Source organism: Thunnus thynnus, chromosome 22 (genome assembly GCF_963924715.1).
Source record: "Thunnus thynnus chromosome 22, fThuThy2.1, whole genome shotgun sequence".
NCBI classification, from domain to species: Eukaryota; Metazoa; Chordata; class Actinopteri; order Scombriformes; family Scombridae; genus Thunnus; species Thunnus thynnus.
Window position 1 is genome coordinate 10,483,931 of NC_089538.1, and position 18,554 is coordinate 10,502,484.

Below are 18,554 nucleotides of genomic sequence, written 5' to 3' on the forward strand. Positions count from 1 at the left end.
ACAGGACACGCTCTCCGCTTTGATTCACCTTTTCTATAATTAAGGCCATATCTCATTTTGACTCTGTCTTTTTTTGGAAAATGTTCGTACAGTTGCCAAATTGTAGTTAAACAAGTAGTCACAAAAGTTGCTTACAACCTTTTGAAGATGCTGATAAATTGAAACTATAGATTTTTCTGTTGGATAAAGTGATCTGTGGGAGGAAGTGTGTGTGTATTGGTGGGTTCATGACTTGAGAGGCTCAAGGAGGCTGATCAAAAGGGTCCACTGTGAATGCAGAGACACCAGCATCTTTGATTCTCTCTCTCTCTCTCTCTCTCTCTCTCATCTTCTGATCCTCAAATGAAAACATACATGTATCGTCCTCTAATTTGAAGCAAAAGCCATCCTGTCTTCCAGCAATTCTCTCTCTCTCTCTCTCTCACTCATTCACTCACTCTCTGCCTGCCTCACAGAGCGGTCCTCGTTCTCCTCTTCCTCTTCCCACCCCCTTTCACACTCTGTTGATCAGCTCAGGAAAGGGAAAGTGCTTTTGTGAAACCTGAGGATCACTTGCAGACTGAGGAAGCAGCAGAGACCACGCGCATCGCCTTTTACCCTGCAAGGTAAGATGATGCTCAGATGGACAATTGATAGCATTTAGACCTCCCAGTTTCAGCCAAGTTAGCAGTGCATTGAAGGTTATAAATTTGCGATCTTCAAAGCAAAGCAAAAGCCCTTCAGTCAGAGTGTGCGTGCGTGATGTGCAATCTGTTGACGTCTGAAACTTCTGCTCTTGAAATGGGACCTTCAGGAGGAGTGTAGTAGTACTAGCAGAGGTAGGGTATTGCAAAATCATGTTTTATTCAGTGGTGTCATAAAGTCTTGTGTGTTATACTTGGATGATTATCTGGAGACAATCAGAATGCCTGCAGACTTCATTTGAAAATCTATTTGTGTGAGGCAGGTAGTTTGTATTAACAGGATGAGTTTGGTGTGTTTATTGTTACCATCACTGGTCCTAGAATAGCTTGGATGAATAACTCATCTTCTTGAAACAACAGCTCAGGACATATAAGACAAGCATTTTCCAGTTCCAAAAGGGCACGCTGAAATGTCTTGCATTTCATTATGGCTGTGTATAACTTGGGGGCAAAAAGCACTCCAAATTAGCATATGTTCTCAGGTGTATTGCCTGAACTTTTGACAGTGGCTGTAGCTATTTGTGTCTGAGTGTTTACCAGAGGCTGTTAAGGGTCATCATTTGAATTATGATGCAAATTCTAGAATGCAGTGTCATAACTGTGCACTTTTGGGGTTAGGTTTCATACTTGTAGACAGCTCCCAAATAATTAGGTGTATCTTTGTACAGTCTTTGCAAATAATTGGACGCTATATTTCACAGTAGAGAGGTTCCAGCCATGTGTACACCAACCAAAAGGACCCAGTGGAGGGAGGACCTGCAGCACCTCCGTAAAGAACATGGCTTCTCCAAGAAAGTCCTGCTCAACTGCTGTCTAGTGCGGCGCATCATTACCTGGGCCTCCCCAAATCCCAAAGGTACAAAAACCAGGTTTAAGGCTACAGATATGTGCTACACACAACCAAGGCAGTTTACTCCATGAGTGCAGATGTGATTAATTGCCCTCTCACTAATGGGATAATTGCTTATTAACTACTTAGTCTAGTCTGAGTTAGTCTAGGTTTTTTTTTTTTGTTCACACATCTTTCTTAAGAAAGATATTGTGATCTCAGTGAGATTACCTGACTAATTAAAGTTACTAAAGATACATTTTATTGTGTATATCAACGGTTTTACGTTATTTTATTTGAATACTTTTTATATGCAAGAAAGAAGGTAAAGATTAAAGTCTGAAAAAATACACATTATTTGGTGCAGCAGAAATTGGAAATGTTTGTCAGACTCTTTAAAGCTGGCACCGGTCAAATATCACCCTTATTACAAAGGAAACATGTTTGAAACGCCTAAGAACTTATCTGTTTTACATATATATATTATCAACTTCCTGGTGCTGGGATTTGGCAATTTTATGCCATGGACAGATTGCTCAGGGCAAACCATGCATGTCAAGTTGATAATGTATGTGTCACATATTCACAGCATAATTTATTTCATTATTACAAAACAGAGAGACGGCAGCATTTACTCCACTCAAAGTCAATCAACCAGTCACTAGTTAATAAGAGAAAGCTGTTATCACAGCTACAGAACTAAGAAAATGTCAGTTCCACATACATATCTGGGTAACGGTGGACGTACAATGTGTTCCTGCAGAGGAGTGTAAAAATGAACGAGTGTAATCTAATCACACATATTTGAGATTTTATTTTTATTGTTACACTATATACTCATTAACCGTGCTGTTACCCTGATCCTCCAAAAGCCACCCTGGCTGTCAACACTATTTAAAATGTATTCAAGTTGTATTGATCAGTAATGCTTTCACCTTATAGGAACAACAGAATTTATGATTTTTCAGGAATGAAAAATGACCAGATCGCACTGCACCATGAGTCACAGCTCCAGTGAATGAATTCACATTGAGCCTAGATCAATATTGATTACTTCTAGGGTTATATATTCACAATGGCCTTATAGCCTTATAAAACAGGATTCATAGCTACACTGGAACAGGCAACATTATAGACAGTAATATACAGAGGGAAAACACTAAGCTTTCGTTGGACAAGGCCATTACATCCCATTTAGATACATTAGAGCATGAATTATCTTCCATTTCTTAGGAAATCGTATAAATGTTGTGATGCATTTGGGTCATTTTTTTCAAGATTTATGATATTAAAAAAAATGATTTATGAGAACTTCAATCAGATAATATGCTTATTTTGTAAAATAATTAGGCAATTTGCTGTTAATGCGCATAAACTATAGATATGGGTGTATTGTAAAACTGCATTATTTTTACAAGAACTTTATAATTGGGCTTGCTTAGTGCTATATGCACTTCATTTATCTAAGTGCAGTGATAATGAGGGCTACGCTTTCTCAGTTTTTGTTATCTTGATTATGTATTTGGCCACAGTAAAAGTTCTGGATGCAGATTAAGATAGCTGTTTTCTCTCCTCATCTGTTGAGTTCCTTGGTTCCCATGATTGTGTAATAGCTCAGCAACATGTCAAGCATTATCTTAAAAGCTTTTTATAATTGACAGGCGCTTTCCCGCACTGGTATAGCATGTCAGTCATTAAGACAAATGGGTTGTGTTTGAGTGTGATTTAGGATGCTATTAAACAGTCATGAATGTCTCTATAGGGATTCCTTAATGACATCTGCAGTAAAGATTTTTTTCTGCAGGGTAAAAACAACAACAGAAGCACTCCAAAACAACTGTTCTTGTCATAAATAAGAAAACCAGGATTATGCATATTCAGCTTTTGTGAAAAAAGAGAAAGCTTTTCTCATTTTGTATTGGTTAAATTGGTGTCGATGGGGCAGGTGCAGCTTCTAGATCACAAAATCAGTGTAGTTTCTTCTCATGCTTAGCCTTGGGTTGTCCTATTCCTGTGTGTGTGTGTGTGTGTGTGTGTGTAATTTTAATCTATCCCTCTAATAACATGCGAACCGGCAAACACAGCTGGACCCATACCAGGACCCAGGTGTTCCTGTCAGCCACATTTGAATTAGAGTATTTGTTTAGACTTTCATTTCTTTCAGTGCTTTCTTTCTCATTGACATCAACATGCTGCCTTCATCTCAGGGCAGGCAGCATTTTCATACCACCTTAAGATTTGGCTTCAGGTAGCTGAAACAGGAACACAGTGGTGTACTGCACTAAGAAAGGCAATAACTTTTTTACAATAGCATTTCAGTAATGGAATTGTATTCCTTTTTTTATTGAGGTACAAAATTCAACTTTCAATTGCCAAACTGCTGAGCACAGCTACACTTAAAGTTTTTTCTTTGTGTAATGTCTGTGCTTAATACAGACAACCATGATTTAGAGTGCATAAGTTGCCACAGTAATGATAATTTACCGTTTAATCTTGATTCAAGCATCTTCTCCTAGCATATTGTTTTAGTCATAGGTGTTATTGTCACTAGTAAACTAATAATATTGTCCCCCAGTGTCGCCTTGAATAATCTCCCAGCATGCGCATGATCACACTAGAGACCTGCCAGGTGGCAATAGTAGCCTCCGGATGTCGGAGCAGTCTCCAGAAAATGAGCATGCAGGTATTTCTGGAAATACACAAGTCTCATGGTGTGTCCGCAGGACAGACGTCTGCTCTGAGAGAACGTTTCACAAATCCCTGCTGTGTTTGACGCACGCAAATGGGTCAATTGTTGCATCCACTGTGGAAAATGATGATGTACTGTGTGACTTGCCTGTGTTAACATTACAGTTGTATGCAACCAGTTTTATCTTCTTTTTTTAATCAGTTCTTGGAGATATATCTTTTTACTCATTACGGAGGATCAAGCACCCTTTCATTGTACATTTTTGCTTTGTATCACACTCATATAACTAAGTTGAATTGCTATTTTTATTTATTTAGAATTTATTGCATTTTGAAAGAATTTGCATTTGTTCATGACCGTAAGTTTTTTTTATTATAGACAACTCTTGGTATAAATCCATCACTGTACCTCGTCTTCACAGCCAGGAGAGGGCAGCAAGCTACAAATAAATTAAGGACTCGAGCTGATGTGCTGTTTGCTGCATTCAGAGCAGTTCAGTAGCAGTGCTGTTGAATGTGGTGTAACTTAAAGGAGTTATTTTATTTGGTTATGATCATTTTACATATATTTCTGTACATCATGTGCCCTAGCAGTGCGTGAAAAACACTAAAGCCTATAGGCTCTTTGAAGATGGTGAATGTTGATGCTCAAAAATGCAGCATCCTGCAGATGTTTACCTGACCTCCTCATACTTCTTGTTTTTCACTTGAATGTACAGAGTTTGGCACAATGTCAACATCTGATAACAACCCTGCAAGAAAACACCACCTTCCAATACATTACGTGTGTCTTAACACTCAGATTGTGATATTTGTTGTATTGCTTCTCTGCTGCCATATAAATTATCTTAATGTCTGCACTGCAGTAGTAATTCTGTGGCACCAACTGCACTCACTGTAGTGAAGATGTGTCTCTTTGCTGATAGTGGCAGAGCACAGTATTGAAATATGATGACAGGGAAGTATGAATATGGATGCTCAGATTTCATTCTGCTTCACGATTGGACATCCAAGCAGGAAGTGTCACTCGCGTGGGATTTGCAGCTCTGGCAAGTTGTTCCATTTTTCTCTCCAGATGCGTTTTGTGCAGAAGTTACAGTAAGACATACTAGAGAGACTTGGTCTTTGTCAGCGGATATCGTAGTATACACATAATAATTGTGTGTGTTACTGTAGCGTTAAACAAGGAGATATTTCATCTGAAGTGTACTCATTGTTTGATGGAAAATCTACAATGCAGTGCCATTTAATTCCAGTCTCTCTAGCCAATAGTTTCCTCTGCACCAGATCAACATGGCTTTAGACAACATCTAGACATGTTGTTTCTCCTTTTATATACACTTACCGAGCACTTTATTAGCAACACCTGTACAATCTAATGCAATCCAACACAACAGCTCTACCATAAATTCTGCTTTTACAAAATACTTTCATAATCGAGGTCGTGGTGGGGGGTGGTGGTGGTGTTCTTTCTAATATTTTACCCACCCAATAAACATATATAAGGGAGATTATAGGCAAATTATAGGGAACACTTTTAAATATGATGCACTCCAGTACATCACCAGCACCACCCACTATGACCTTAATAATAAACACAAAGAAGAATTATCACCTTTCTGACAATGTCAACAAAAAATGAAAATGTACAAGCTTTGTAAATTTATGGCAGCGCTGTTGTGTGGTGTTCCTAATAAAGTTCTTGGTGAGTGTATGTATATACGATTTCTGCTTGCATGCTCTAGAACTTTCCATAGCTTTACTTATTGAAGCTATAAGTGACAGTATCCCACCACTTTGAGGCTGCATTTTACAGTTATTTCCCTCAAAAAGCAATGGCCATAAAATTGATTACTTACTGTTTTGGCTGAGTCAACATAAATGGATCCTCATGAGGAAGTTCTAAATTCAATATGTTGCATGTGTTCCTCAGTCTATTTTTGTTTACCAATAAAACACTTTTTTTCTTTGCTCATGAGGCATAGTTTTACCACACTTGTTAAGATGAAGTAGTGGTTAGTTTAGCTTTTCATTGTCACATCTAAATCCCACCGCTTCTCCTCACTGATTTGAATTTAATTGCTGTGAATTGGTGCACAGTGTGATACCACATCCAACAGTTTGACACCATGGTGAGAAGCATCGCTGAAAGGACCCTTAAACCTTGAGAAATAGCGCCAGGCACTGTGATGCTCTGTTTTGGAGAAGATTTTAAATATCATGGCCTAGGGTGTATGTCCTTGATGAGTGTAGTGCTTTCCATTGAGAGTGGGCAGAATCTCTTGAATGAGAAACCACAAATTAGCCAGTAGCTTTAGAACACAGGCCTGTCTCCTGTAAAGCAAGGCGCTTTACATTTTAATCTCGTTTCCCACGTGGTCAACAGTGCAGGCCTTTGTAGAACTAAGGTGGAAATGGGAAAAGGCAATGATGGATTAGAGGGAAAGTTGAGGCAGCGTGCATCCTCTCAGTCAGGAGGAGAGGGGAAGAAGAGCGATCGCCCAGGGACCGCTGGCTGGCTGGCTGAGATGCAGACATGTCCTACTCTTGTCATTCACTTGATTAATATGTTGTGAAAACGGTGGCCAGAGAATGAGGAGGAAAAGATTCAACAGTGATACCTTTCCCTGACATTAATCTTATTCATAGCTCTAGCACTGGTGACAGCCCGAGAGAAAATACTACACATTGTTTACAACTAATGGGCCCTGAGATGACGATAGCGAATTTGTTGAAATGCACGAGGCAGCATGTTTCACATTTCTGCATACTTGTAATCTTGCATATATTTGAATAGCAGAACATGGGATGTAATAGTGGGTTAGTCCTTTGCTGTTGGTTGCGTTAGGGATGTGGCATTTTGCAACACTTTGGGTAATGATGCAGGTTTTTAAAAAATCTGTAGTAAATGTTTTTCAGTATAGAAAACACACTACAACAGGTTTCTACTGGTCATCGCGCAACGCAGTTAATACGCATCCTAACAATTCTATAAATGGCTCAAATATCACCCAGCTGTAGCTCACATGAGTTGAGAAGCACTTTCCATTATGTCACACAACAGTAAGCCTGGCGTTCTCTTACTCACTACTTGGCCACAACCCGCACCGTCCGCTGATAAACAAGGATTAGCAGCTAACAGCCAGGGATTAGTTGGAGAATAGGCGACCCCAGTGAACCATGTTGTTTGTAAAACACCTTAAAGTAGCCTGTTGACAGACAATAACACTCACACTCCATCCTGTCAATTGGATACAGATAACTGAGATGCCGAGTGGCTCAGCATGTGACTGTGCGCTGGTCATCGCTGTAACCAAGACGGCTCCCTTTGTCTATACAAGGAACTCATTCTACACATCATTAAAGATGCATTCGTGGCCACATGCAGGTGTTTTTCCACAGACTTGGTAACTGTGTTTGTTTTTGAGGGAAAGCCATATGTGAGCTTATGCACTTCTTTAGTGCTGAAAAAAATCTGTTGATTAATAAATTAGTCAATTAAGAAAAAATCTGTAAATGATTTAGATAAGCAGTTAATAGTTTAAGTAATTTATTAAATAAAAATGACATTTAGAGCTGCTGTTTTTATTATTACTTAACAGTGAAAGTACTGCCCCAAAAGTATTCAGTCTACTATTGCAGAATATTTTTTGCTGTTCTTGCATTAAAACTTGCTAAAATAATTTGTGACTAATAACAATAACCAATCAATCATAAAAAATGCTGCTAAGTAATTTTCTGTCTACTAACTAATTGATTAAAGGGGTATTTCTGCGATTTAGTATGACACTTCCACATAGTTGGGAAATCCCTTTCAAACTCCACACACCAAGTTTGTAACAGAGAGTTTCTGTGTCTCCAAGCCTAATCTGAGATAACCCTGATGAAGTCATAGTGATGTCATCAGGGTTATTTTCTCAGATTTCACAAAGCCTCCAGAGCCAAAGGAGACATTAAACTGTTCTCACAGGCTCGTAGTGCCCCTTGTGATGAGTAAACTGGACTGAAATCAGTGGATTGCTCCTTTAATTGTCTGATTAAAGATAAACTTTTTTGTTCTTTAAGTTTTATATGATTGTTAATTGAATATCTTTGCTGAGGTTTAAAGTTTATTATTGACCATGGAAGCAATTGCTGAAAAAAACATCTCACCCCAAGGTCCATTTAGTAGTTTTTCTTGAGCTTTTGATCATATCACATGATCTTCAACAGAAAAAAAGTGCTTAGAAGAAATGGAAGTTTGACAAAACAAGCAAGTTGAAGATATCCCCTTCGTCTCTGGGGAACTGTATAGGGATTTCTATTTTTTAAGTCTCACTCATTTCGTAGACAAAGTTGTCAATTGGAAAGAAAAAATTGTTGCAGCAAAAAAAAAAAAAATCAGTTGATCACCGGGTTTTCAAGCATATGTTCCATATTGTTGGAGCGGTAAGCACACAGTGGAGATGTGAAACTTTCCCAATCTAGTTATATGCAAAATTAGATTTGGAAAAGTTGTTGTTAAGCTGTGAATGTCATTAATCATCATCATCTTCTGCATAACTTATCCTTACCCTTAACCTGACTGCCTTCTTTTTCTCTCACGTCCTCCTTTCTCCTCGTGCCTGCGGGTGATGCAGGCGTATGCCGGTAACCTACTTCAGTCAAGTGTTTGTATTCTCGCAGTGGTCTGGGTCCTCTATAAATAGACCCCCCTGATTGATACACGGTACAGTGAAACCTCGTAAACCTTTGGCTGCCGCAGGGCAGAAATGACTTTCTTGCCTCTGTGTCACTCGGCTTTAACACACCTGTCCCTGTCACTGTCTAATTTATCTCCCCTGCCTGTTTGTCAGGCAGCATCCAAACAGCAGGCTGGGGTTCACTGTCAGGCCTGAAAGACCACGCAAGTTCATTCATATTTCCCCTTGAGATAGCATCTAATGAGGTGTGATGTATTTAATGTTCAGTTTCAAGTATAAGTATCTCTGGCCAACTGTCATTAGCTATTTCAGGAAAATGTAATGTTTTAAAGTTAGTATAAGTCAATAGTTGTCTAATTTTCTTTTCTCAACACCTAACTTTATCAATATTTTTACACACACACACACACACACACACACATTGCTTACATGAGCAGCAAAACTGTACAGAATAAAACTTAATCATCTGGAAATCTAAGGAAAGTAGTATCATAATATATTGTGTTCCAATAAAAACAGATTGGAAATAGATCAGGCTTTTTATCGCTGATTTGATAATTAAAAAATGCTTTAATAGGCAATATTGAATGTCAGCTCAGGAAATAGCATCACAATCTTTGAAACATCACATTGTCTCTTATGCCATGACAAACATGTCACATGACATGGAAATGACAAGTCCAACACAGGGTGTGGGTACTGTCCCAGATGGCTGCATCACTGTCACTGCAGGAAATAAGATTGATGTCCTACTGGGAGCATCCCAGTGAAGCTGCTGTCCAACAGCGCACCTGTCTGCAGATCCCAAATGACAGAACTGACATTCTTCCTAACTAACTGTAATTGGATGCTTAGAGAATGTTTTGGGATTGTACAATATGTAGATAATTTACCTGTGGTTATGCCATTTTATATGAAATTGCAAGCAGTTTTTGACATTGTATAGAGGACTTGCTAGCTAACAAAATATTAACCTCCCTCTGTTATTGATTTTGGTTTAGCTTAGGGTAACTTAGGGATACATTCTGCAATTTTATTGACAATGCTGCAGGCAGCAAGCAACAGGGAGAGCTAGGGTCAAAAATCTATCCAGTATGCTGAGGCAACTCGCAGGGTACTGTTTCACATCAGAAGTTGCCCATAATGTTGCTTTGTCTATCAGTATCCCTGAGTTAGGGATAATCTGGGCAATATTGCAAAAGCAGATATATTTTAAAACCATCATAGTTATAAAGCTGTAGTAGCAGACTAGTGTAAACTAATAAGTACATTTTAAAACATTCATGTTGGATGTTGAGGTCAGCATTTATACTGTATGATGATCTGAAGACAACATCATATAACAGAGAATAAAGCAATGACGACTTGAGGTCAACATTCATATGATGGTCTGAAAACAACATCATATAATAGAGAAAGCAATGTTGACTTGAGAATATACATTAGGTAACCTTTTGGGCAACATGGCAACATACCTGCTAACAGGAGTTAAAGTGAGTTGGAGAGAAAATATATAGGCTATCATATAATGTACCTGTGCAAGAAATGACCATATAATAAATGTAATATAACAAAAAAATGCTCTGAGTATCCCTAGCCCAAGGATAGCTAGTCAAACTATAAAATATCAACATCTAAATATTACTTTCAGGTTGTTTAAATCTGAGACAGAAAGATGGCAATGATCATCAGTTTTGGCTAGTAGCAACCTGGCTAACTGTTTACCTCTGCAAGATAATATTACCTTACTTCCATGGTGGAAAAATGCTAATCTAAAAAGCAAATATGCATTTTAATATCATAATAATAATGATAATAATAATAATAAAGCTGTAGTAGCAGCTTAGTGTAAACGTTTCTACCTGTTTTTTTTAACCATCTGATAGCATTTCTGTGGCAGTGATGTGTTTCACATTTACAGCTTTACTAAATTAGTCTACATTAGTACGTAAATTAGTCTACTGTACATATGTTTGTTTTACTGTGACTATCTCTTAGTTGATGAAGTGTTCTTTTTTTAACCTTTGCTTTAGCTCTAATTGCAGCTTTTCCTCTTTAAGAATACATATTTGCTTTGCACTCCTGAGTCAGAGCAAAATGAATAATTAAATGATGGTGACTTTGCAACCTCATTAGGAAGGCAAATCACCACCCTGGCAATAGAATAGATATGCTGGCTCTGTGTGTCTCCGCTATCTGTCCTGTACCCTGTCCTGTACTCTGATCTACACACTCATTCAAATGGAAAGTTCAAGGGCCCACAAACTGAGCAGGAGACAAGCACAAGGTTTCGTAATGTGAAATGGAGGATTTTTAAGTCTCAAATTCCAAAAAAATACAAATCACATTCTGGGAGGCTTTGCAAGAGTAAGCCCTGCCTTCTGGGTTATTTGCTATTGCTGTTGCCAACCGAAATATATCTCAGGTTTGCCTGTTTGGAGTTTATGTGCTAGTGATGCCAATACCCTGCAATTGAGCCTGTGAGACTAGTGAGCAAGGTTATATACTGTGGAAGTGGAAACAACCTCTCAAGCCCAGCAATGCAGATTACTGCAGCCAAGAGGGATATCTCTGAGCCGATACATGGCAGAGGGTGAAGAACAGAATACAGTGAGGGAGACATTTGAGACAATAGAGAAGATGAGAGAGAAAGAGTAGAGTAATTAGCGAGAGAAACGGTGGAAGGAATAGATAAGGACGGAGCATGTACAGGAATAGAGACAGAGACAGATGGCTGAAGGTGGAAGCTCTGTCCGAAATGGCAGAGAATAGTTAAATTTTACAGCAACGAAGCTGGCAGCCTGAAACAGAATGAAAACCTGATCCTCTGAGACACAAGCGGAAGTCTGTTAAACAGACTGGAGTCTGCTGCAGCTGTTCTAATAAACCTTGACATATTTGACAGTAACTGAACTATGATAGCCTTAATCTTAGGCTTAAGAGAAACACTTGTAAGAGGAAGAAATTCTATTTTTCACATATGTACAGAGTATATATTATATAAATTTACTTTATAAAAGCAGATACTGAACTTTGAGCTTGGTATTAAACCTGTACTTTTTGGTGCAAATCGACGTCTGTAGCAGTAAGTATCAAAATCTGGCATCGAATGCTAACTCAGAGTTGAACTCTGCATTTTGTCTTAGGTTTCTGATTTAAATAATATTTTCTGCCAATTTTTCTTTTTTCGGAAAGATTCTTGTTTTTAGACATTTAACATTTAGAAAGTTTAACTGTAATCAATATCAACCAAATGACAATGCCAATGATTTAATAATTCAGTGCCAATTTATTATTATCAACTCTGCAGTTCCCCCTCAGCTCTACAGTGTTTTGTTGCCAATTCAGTTCATTATTTAGGTTTTATGGTTCACAACTTCAGTGTTTGGTTCAGTCCTTCTTTCCAGCCACAAGCAAGTAACTGTCTTCAGGAAAAATCTCTGATAAACCCACTGTACACTACCTGCCCAACACCATACAGTAGACAGACACAATTAGAGACTAGCTGGTGAATATAATGAAGACATTTCCCTCAGGAGTTGGTGGAGACCAAAACACAGCTAAATGGAGGGTGAAAATTGGACTTAACATTTGTCAGTTGAGTTGTGTAAATAGGCAACAGATTGCTAGCATGTTCACCAGAACAGTTTTAGAAGGTTGTTGTGTTCGTCTGCCCCCAAGTAGCAAAAGAAGACATATATTTTACATACAGCACAGTAAAGTTTTTGTCAAAATTTAACACAGTTCATGAGTTTCCTTTGAAACACCAGCCTTTGCCTTACTATACACCTTTATTGACCTTAGAGCTGTCATAGAACTTACTGTGAAAGAAACCTCACTTTGTTATCTGTTATACTGAAGGTCTTCCTCTCGCTGTAAAGCTGTAAAATTGGTGTTGTTTAGTCCCTAGGTAGCACTGACCCAATCCAGAACATTCTTTTTTAATGGCACTTCTAGGTTTTCACACCATCTCAGAGAACAGGGTTGGGAATTTCTCACCCATGCAGCTACACATTAGCGGCAACCTCTATTTTCGCTGCTCCATTAATGGCACCAGTCCCATTTGTTCTCACCTGAAGGGAAAACGGGGAGCATCTCCCAGCTCCCAGTGGATGAGGCCTGTGCTCCTTAAATAAATGTCGTAGTTTGTGCATGTCAGCCCGTCAGCAGACGCGCACCCTGCAGAAATTAGGTCAACAAACCACACCAGGCCTCCTTAGAAGAAACCAAACAAAATGAGGTCATGGAAAAGCGAAGGCTCTCAGCTGGCCTGCAGAGCTTTTTAGCATGGCACAATATATGCTTTGTTATGACAGTTAACTCTGTCTTAACACTAACAGAGTCACTCTCCAGAATAAATTGTCTGCATGAGTTCTCGCTGTGTGTTTGTTTGACATTACGGAGCTTAAGTAACAGCACCTATTTTGGAGTCATAGTATTAGTTCATTACACTCAAGTGTAGTGAACAGGCCTGGTTTCCTGCAAAAAAAGTTCAGCCTCCTTAAATTATTCAAGACTGTTAGATAATTTAATAGCTATGGTTTCTATAGGTAACATTTAATACATCATCCATACATCCAAACTCGTGCAAACAGTGCCAGTGAATGATACATGATTGTTTACAAAGAAACATGGTTTCTTTTCCAAGAACTGTCTGAGGGAATGGCACCTTTTTAGTAAAACAGAGGACATTAGCCCATCATATAATCCCCTTGTGATGCATTTCCTCGTGCTTCTAGGAGTGCTTACTGGCAATCCACTTCTACTGATGAATTTCAAACTCTCAGTAATTACAGTGCTAATGACCATTTGTACTGCATGGTGGTGGGTGTAATTTGCCCATTCCCATGGCAGCGACTAAGTTGTTTTATTTTTCTCATCTTCAAGGCAGGCATTCAGTAAATAGCTTTTTACAAGAGAGAATAGTGCTGTGCCCCGCAGTGTTAAAAGGTTCAAAGGAAGCCCTCATGAGAAGCTCAGCTGCAGAATAAGTGAATTAAAAAGTTTGTTGATAGTTAGGGTGAGCTTGTAATGCTTTAACTACAGACGGGTGACAAATTAAAGTGAAAAACCATGAAGTGTCTTAGTAAGGTGTTGGGCCACCATTTGCCAACAAAACAGTTTCGATGCATCTTGGCATTGATTCTGCAAGTCTCTAGAGATCTACTAGAGTGACGAACACCCTTCTTCCAAAAGATATTCCCTCATTTGGTGTTTTGATGATGGTGGTGGAGAGTGCTGTCCAACACGTCGGTCCAAAATCACCCAAAAGTGTTCAACTGTGTTGAGATGTGGTGAGTGTGAAGGCCAGAGCATATGATTCACATCATTTTCATACTCATCAAACCATTCAGTGAGCCCTCGTGTCCTGTGAATTGGAGCTTTTTCGTCCTGGAAGAGATCACTCCCATCAGGATAGAAATGTTTCATCATAGGATAAAGGTGATCACTCAGAGCAACTTTGTATTGGATTGACCCCTCTCTCTAAGGGGACAAGTGGACCCAAACCATGTCAGCAAAATGCCCCCCACAGCATAACAGAGCCAACAGAGCCACCAGATCCCCTCACTGTAGGGGTCAAACATTCAGGCCTGTACTGGTTTTTCCTTTCATTTGTCACTTGTCTTTATATTCCTCTGTTGCCACATGTCAAGTCTTAATTGCACAGTCGCAGGTACACATTCATTTAAGTGTCTGCCAGTTTAGATGTGGAATTAATCTTACTGTATTTCCAGGACATTTGTATAATGACATTTCTTTGAAAAGTAGGCATTGCTATGTAATGTATTTCACATCCTAAAAGCAACGAAGATATCTGAGCTGCTACCTGTGAGAGATTTCTCAGGACTAAACACCTGCAGGTTTATGGAGCCTCATCTTATGAGGCAGTGTGAGGTAATTCTCCCACAGTAGTGGGAGGTTGGTGCTTTGATTTGCTCAGTGCATCTTTGCTCTGGGCTGGTCAATAATTAGGGTATCGTTAAGATTTTAAACAGTACTACAACTGTAGTACATTAACAATATTCTTATTGGTTCTTTTTGTTATGCTTTTAAGAGAAAAAATGTTTACTTTTAATCATTAACCCATGTTTGTATAATTTAGTTAACTCCGTGTGGGATCTAGGCTGCTCGCATACATAATGTACCCGAGGTGGTTGGGGCAATGAGAGATGAACTACGAGCTCGGCAGTTGAAAACTGTGCATTTCTCCGGCTGTATGTGATGCACTTTCACGAGATGTTTGAAAAGATTGCTCGTGTTTCCACCCTTACATGCAAAAGACTTGTAGCAACGAGCATTGTCAGCATCGACTAGTGAAGTGTAACCAGACTTTTGAGCGTTTAATTCTCTCTGCCATTGTCAGCAAGAGCAGGGTCTATTTGTGTGTGTGTATGTGTGCGTGTAAGAGAGAGAGAGGCAGAGAGAGCTGACCCTTGCACATACAACAGACTCAGAGAGAGAGATCTCTCTTCTTGATTGGAAATAGCGAAAATGCATCACAGACGAATGTGTGTAATTTAATTGCAAATTAGAAACGGAGATAAAAGTTGTAAGATAATGTTTATGTAGCCTAAATAAATAGGAAATCTATTTTCTTAATCTCTCCAATACCAAGAGCAGAACTAGTAACGTCATAGCTTATAAATACGATGGTCTTTTATAATTTAGCCCCATTAATACCGAGTTTCAGTACCCATCCCCGTTAATAATACAGACGACCATATACCAAATCCTAATTGTTCCCTGAAGACTCTGAATGACTTAATGGCAACTGTGATGTGCATATTGAACAAGGTTATTTTATGCTGCACCTATTGTACACAGTTGGTGTCCTGTTTTGATTACTGTCATAATGTGGAGCATATTGTGCTAGGAACATATTTCCCTTGCAAATGCAATTTCCACTGTTGCATGGAGCTTAAATAATTTCTGGCTGTTGGGACCTGAGGTCAGCATGGCAGTGAGTCAAATTAAGTTTTGATATTTACATTGTTTACATATTTACATAACTGAGTATTAGTAATTAAATAATTAAGATTAATTAATGTTGTGTGTTCAATAATGGCAATGATTTAAAAAGTTTTAGAACATAAAAACACCCCCAATCATCACCTTAAGGTACCTTCTATCCTTATAGGAGGATATCCAATTAAATGTGTCTCATGAGATAACTGTGGAGAACATAAAAAATAATTAGCCTCTCTGTTTGATCCTGAACATTATTGTTCAAGCTCATGTACAGGAGGCTTTTTCATAAATTTACATTTTACATAGAGTTTATTTAAATCCAGCTTTGATGTATTTATCAAATAGTTTGTACATATATTTTTAATGTGACATACTACATTACATACATACATTTTTAAATTGTCTTTAGTCATGCTAGCTGCAAGGCTCTAGGGATGGCAATGTCTATTGAGTCTGTCACCACTCTGGTCCAAACTGAAATATCTCAACAACTATCAGATGGATTTTCTTGAAATTTGGTACAGATATGCATGATATCCAGAGGATGAATCCTAAAGAGTTTGATGATCCCCTGATTTTCTGTCTAGCGCCACCAGCAGGTCAAAGTTTACACTTGTCCAGTGAAATATCTCAACAACTACTAGATGGATTGTCACAAAATTTTGTGCAGACATTCATGGTTCCCTGACAATTTATCTTACTGACTTTGGTGATCTTCTAGCATCAACATAAGGTTGATATTTTTGGTTGGATATGTTGGATGGATTGCCATGAAGTTTGGTACAGAAATTCATCTTCCCCACAGAATGAATTGTAAGAACTTGGTGATTCTCTAACTTTTCATTCAGCGCCATCATCAGGTCAAAACCTCACTTTGTCTAATACCTGCAAAGCTAATGACATTCCCATCTGCCTCAGCTGTACCTTGTTTAATGGTAGTTAGCAAATGTTAGCATACTAATGCGCTAAACTAAGATGGTGATCATGCTAAACATCAGCATACAATTGTCTTTGTGATCATGTTAGCATTGTTGATGTTTGCTTTTAGCTCAAAGCATCTGTGCCTACGTAAAGCCTCACACTGATGTGGCAAAAGACTCTTAATCTTCTTAAAATGTTGAACTGAGATGTCGACATCATCAGCAACACTGCAGCTATTGTCAACCCTGACTTGTCCTGTCAGACAGGGGTTTACTCTGTTTGAGTCTTGAATATATGTTCTGCTGTGTAATTCTGCCTTCACTCTATTTTAAGTGCTCCCTCAGTTGCTACAGTGTCTGCATGGTCCATAACAAAAGCAGTTTAGTGGACCTTTGTGGGTTAGCTCTGAATCATGAAATAAAAAGCAGCCGCACGGCAGTAAACCTAATTTCCCGGCTCGTATTTTTCCTCCCCTCCATCAAAGCTCAGGGCTACCTCTGCCACGTTATTAGTGAGCCAACTACAGGTGGCCTTGGTGAATTTGCTCCACAACACCGTAGCTCTTATCAATGATTCAGTGTGTCAGGATTAATGTTCACACTTCGTCCAAATGTTCAGTCCAGGCTTTGGTTCAGTGATTTCAAGTTTTGTGGAAAAATATGTTTTCAGGACTTTATAGGGGGAAAAAGTTAAATAAAACAGAGACAACCTTTTCCTGGCTGTGCTCGACTTAATACAAATGCTGTGCATGTACATTTGTCTTTCCTGGTTTTCATCAGCATGTTAACAAGAACTCTACCACTTTATTGGCTCTGCTTAGCGTAGCATTCAGTGCTCCTGAGAGACTGATGAAAGGCTGATTGGCTCCTACACAAATAGATTTACATAACCAACTCCCGTATGAATGCCATATACAACTAACAGTGCCATTATTTGAAAATGTATCAAAGTAACAATATTTAAAACAAGCATATTAAAATCTTGAGAGAATGAGATTTTTTTTTTCTCTCAGGAAACGGTGTTTGATGCTGCTTCGTAAACAGACTGATCTGTATGCAGATCTGAGTGCTTGGCCAGAATATCAAGATTGATGTCCTAGAAAATCAGTGATTTTATTCAAAACCAGGATTTGCACAAGATTTGCATCTAATTCCATACTATCAAAAAAAAAAACGCATTTTGAGCATTTCCAAGCTGCAAATGAAAATAACCATATTTAGGAATCATTCCCACATGCGGTGAATTTTTAAAGTCTTTTGCAGTTCAGTATGTTAACTCTATTATGTGTGATGATTTTGTGTGTTGGCTCATAAATATTTCCAAAACAAACTTTCTAGTGACTTTCTATCCATCCTTGCTTGTGATAAAGGATATTTAATTTTGTTTTGTTCCCTGAAATACTATTATGTTACAATATGAGAACACACATAGCAGCTTGAAAATGTATTTCTAGATACCAGATGTTTGAGTAAATCAAAAAAACTGACATCCTGAGACGTTACCACAACATTCAATACTGAATCAAGACCATTTCAAAAGAGAAGCAGCACTCTAAAAACTCATAATTAAATTCCATCTACATTTCCCTGGTGACATACTGTGCCCCATTTTCCCCATTCAGTCACCTGCAGAAAATAGTTTGAGATTCATGATGTCTGTGTCTTTAGTGCGCCATCATATTTTAAGTCCTGACTGGTCCAGAGGATGGTAAATATGAAGGACTGACGCTTTTCAGGTCATTATTGTTTTTGCTCCCACTAAAAACGAACGCTGACCCCCTCA

General features: G+C 38.6%; 1 protein-coding gene across 9 annotated transcripts in view; it reads left to right on the forward strand.

Moving 5' to 3' along the window:
• kcnip4a (potassium voltage-gated channel interacting protein 4a) overlaps positions 1-18,554 on the forward strand; it is a 141,705-nt gene that overhangs the window by 17,309 nt on the left and 105,842 nt on the right. For 3 of the 9 annotated variants that reach the window (XR_010925568.1, XM_067580780.1, XM_067580774.1), the window contains exons 2-3: positions 512-605; positions 1,385-1,539. The exons of 2 other annotated variants lie outside the window; for them this stretch is intronic. Coding sequence is in view for 5 of the 7 variants with exons in the window: in XM_067580774.1 (XP_067436875.1) it covers positions 512-605; positions 1,385-1,539 (249 nt within the window). In the remaining 2 variants the exon portion in view is untranslated. Of the gene's footprint in view, positions 1-455; positions 606-1,384; positions 1,540-18,554 lie in introns of those variants that run through there. 4 more of the 9 variants (XM_067580777.1, XM_067580778.1, XM_067580779.1 and 1 more) reach the window with 2 other exon arrangements.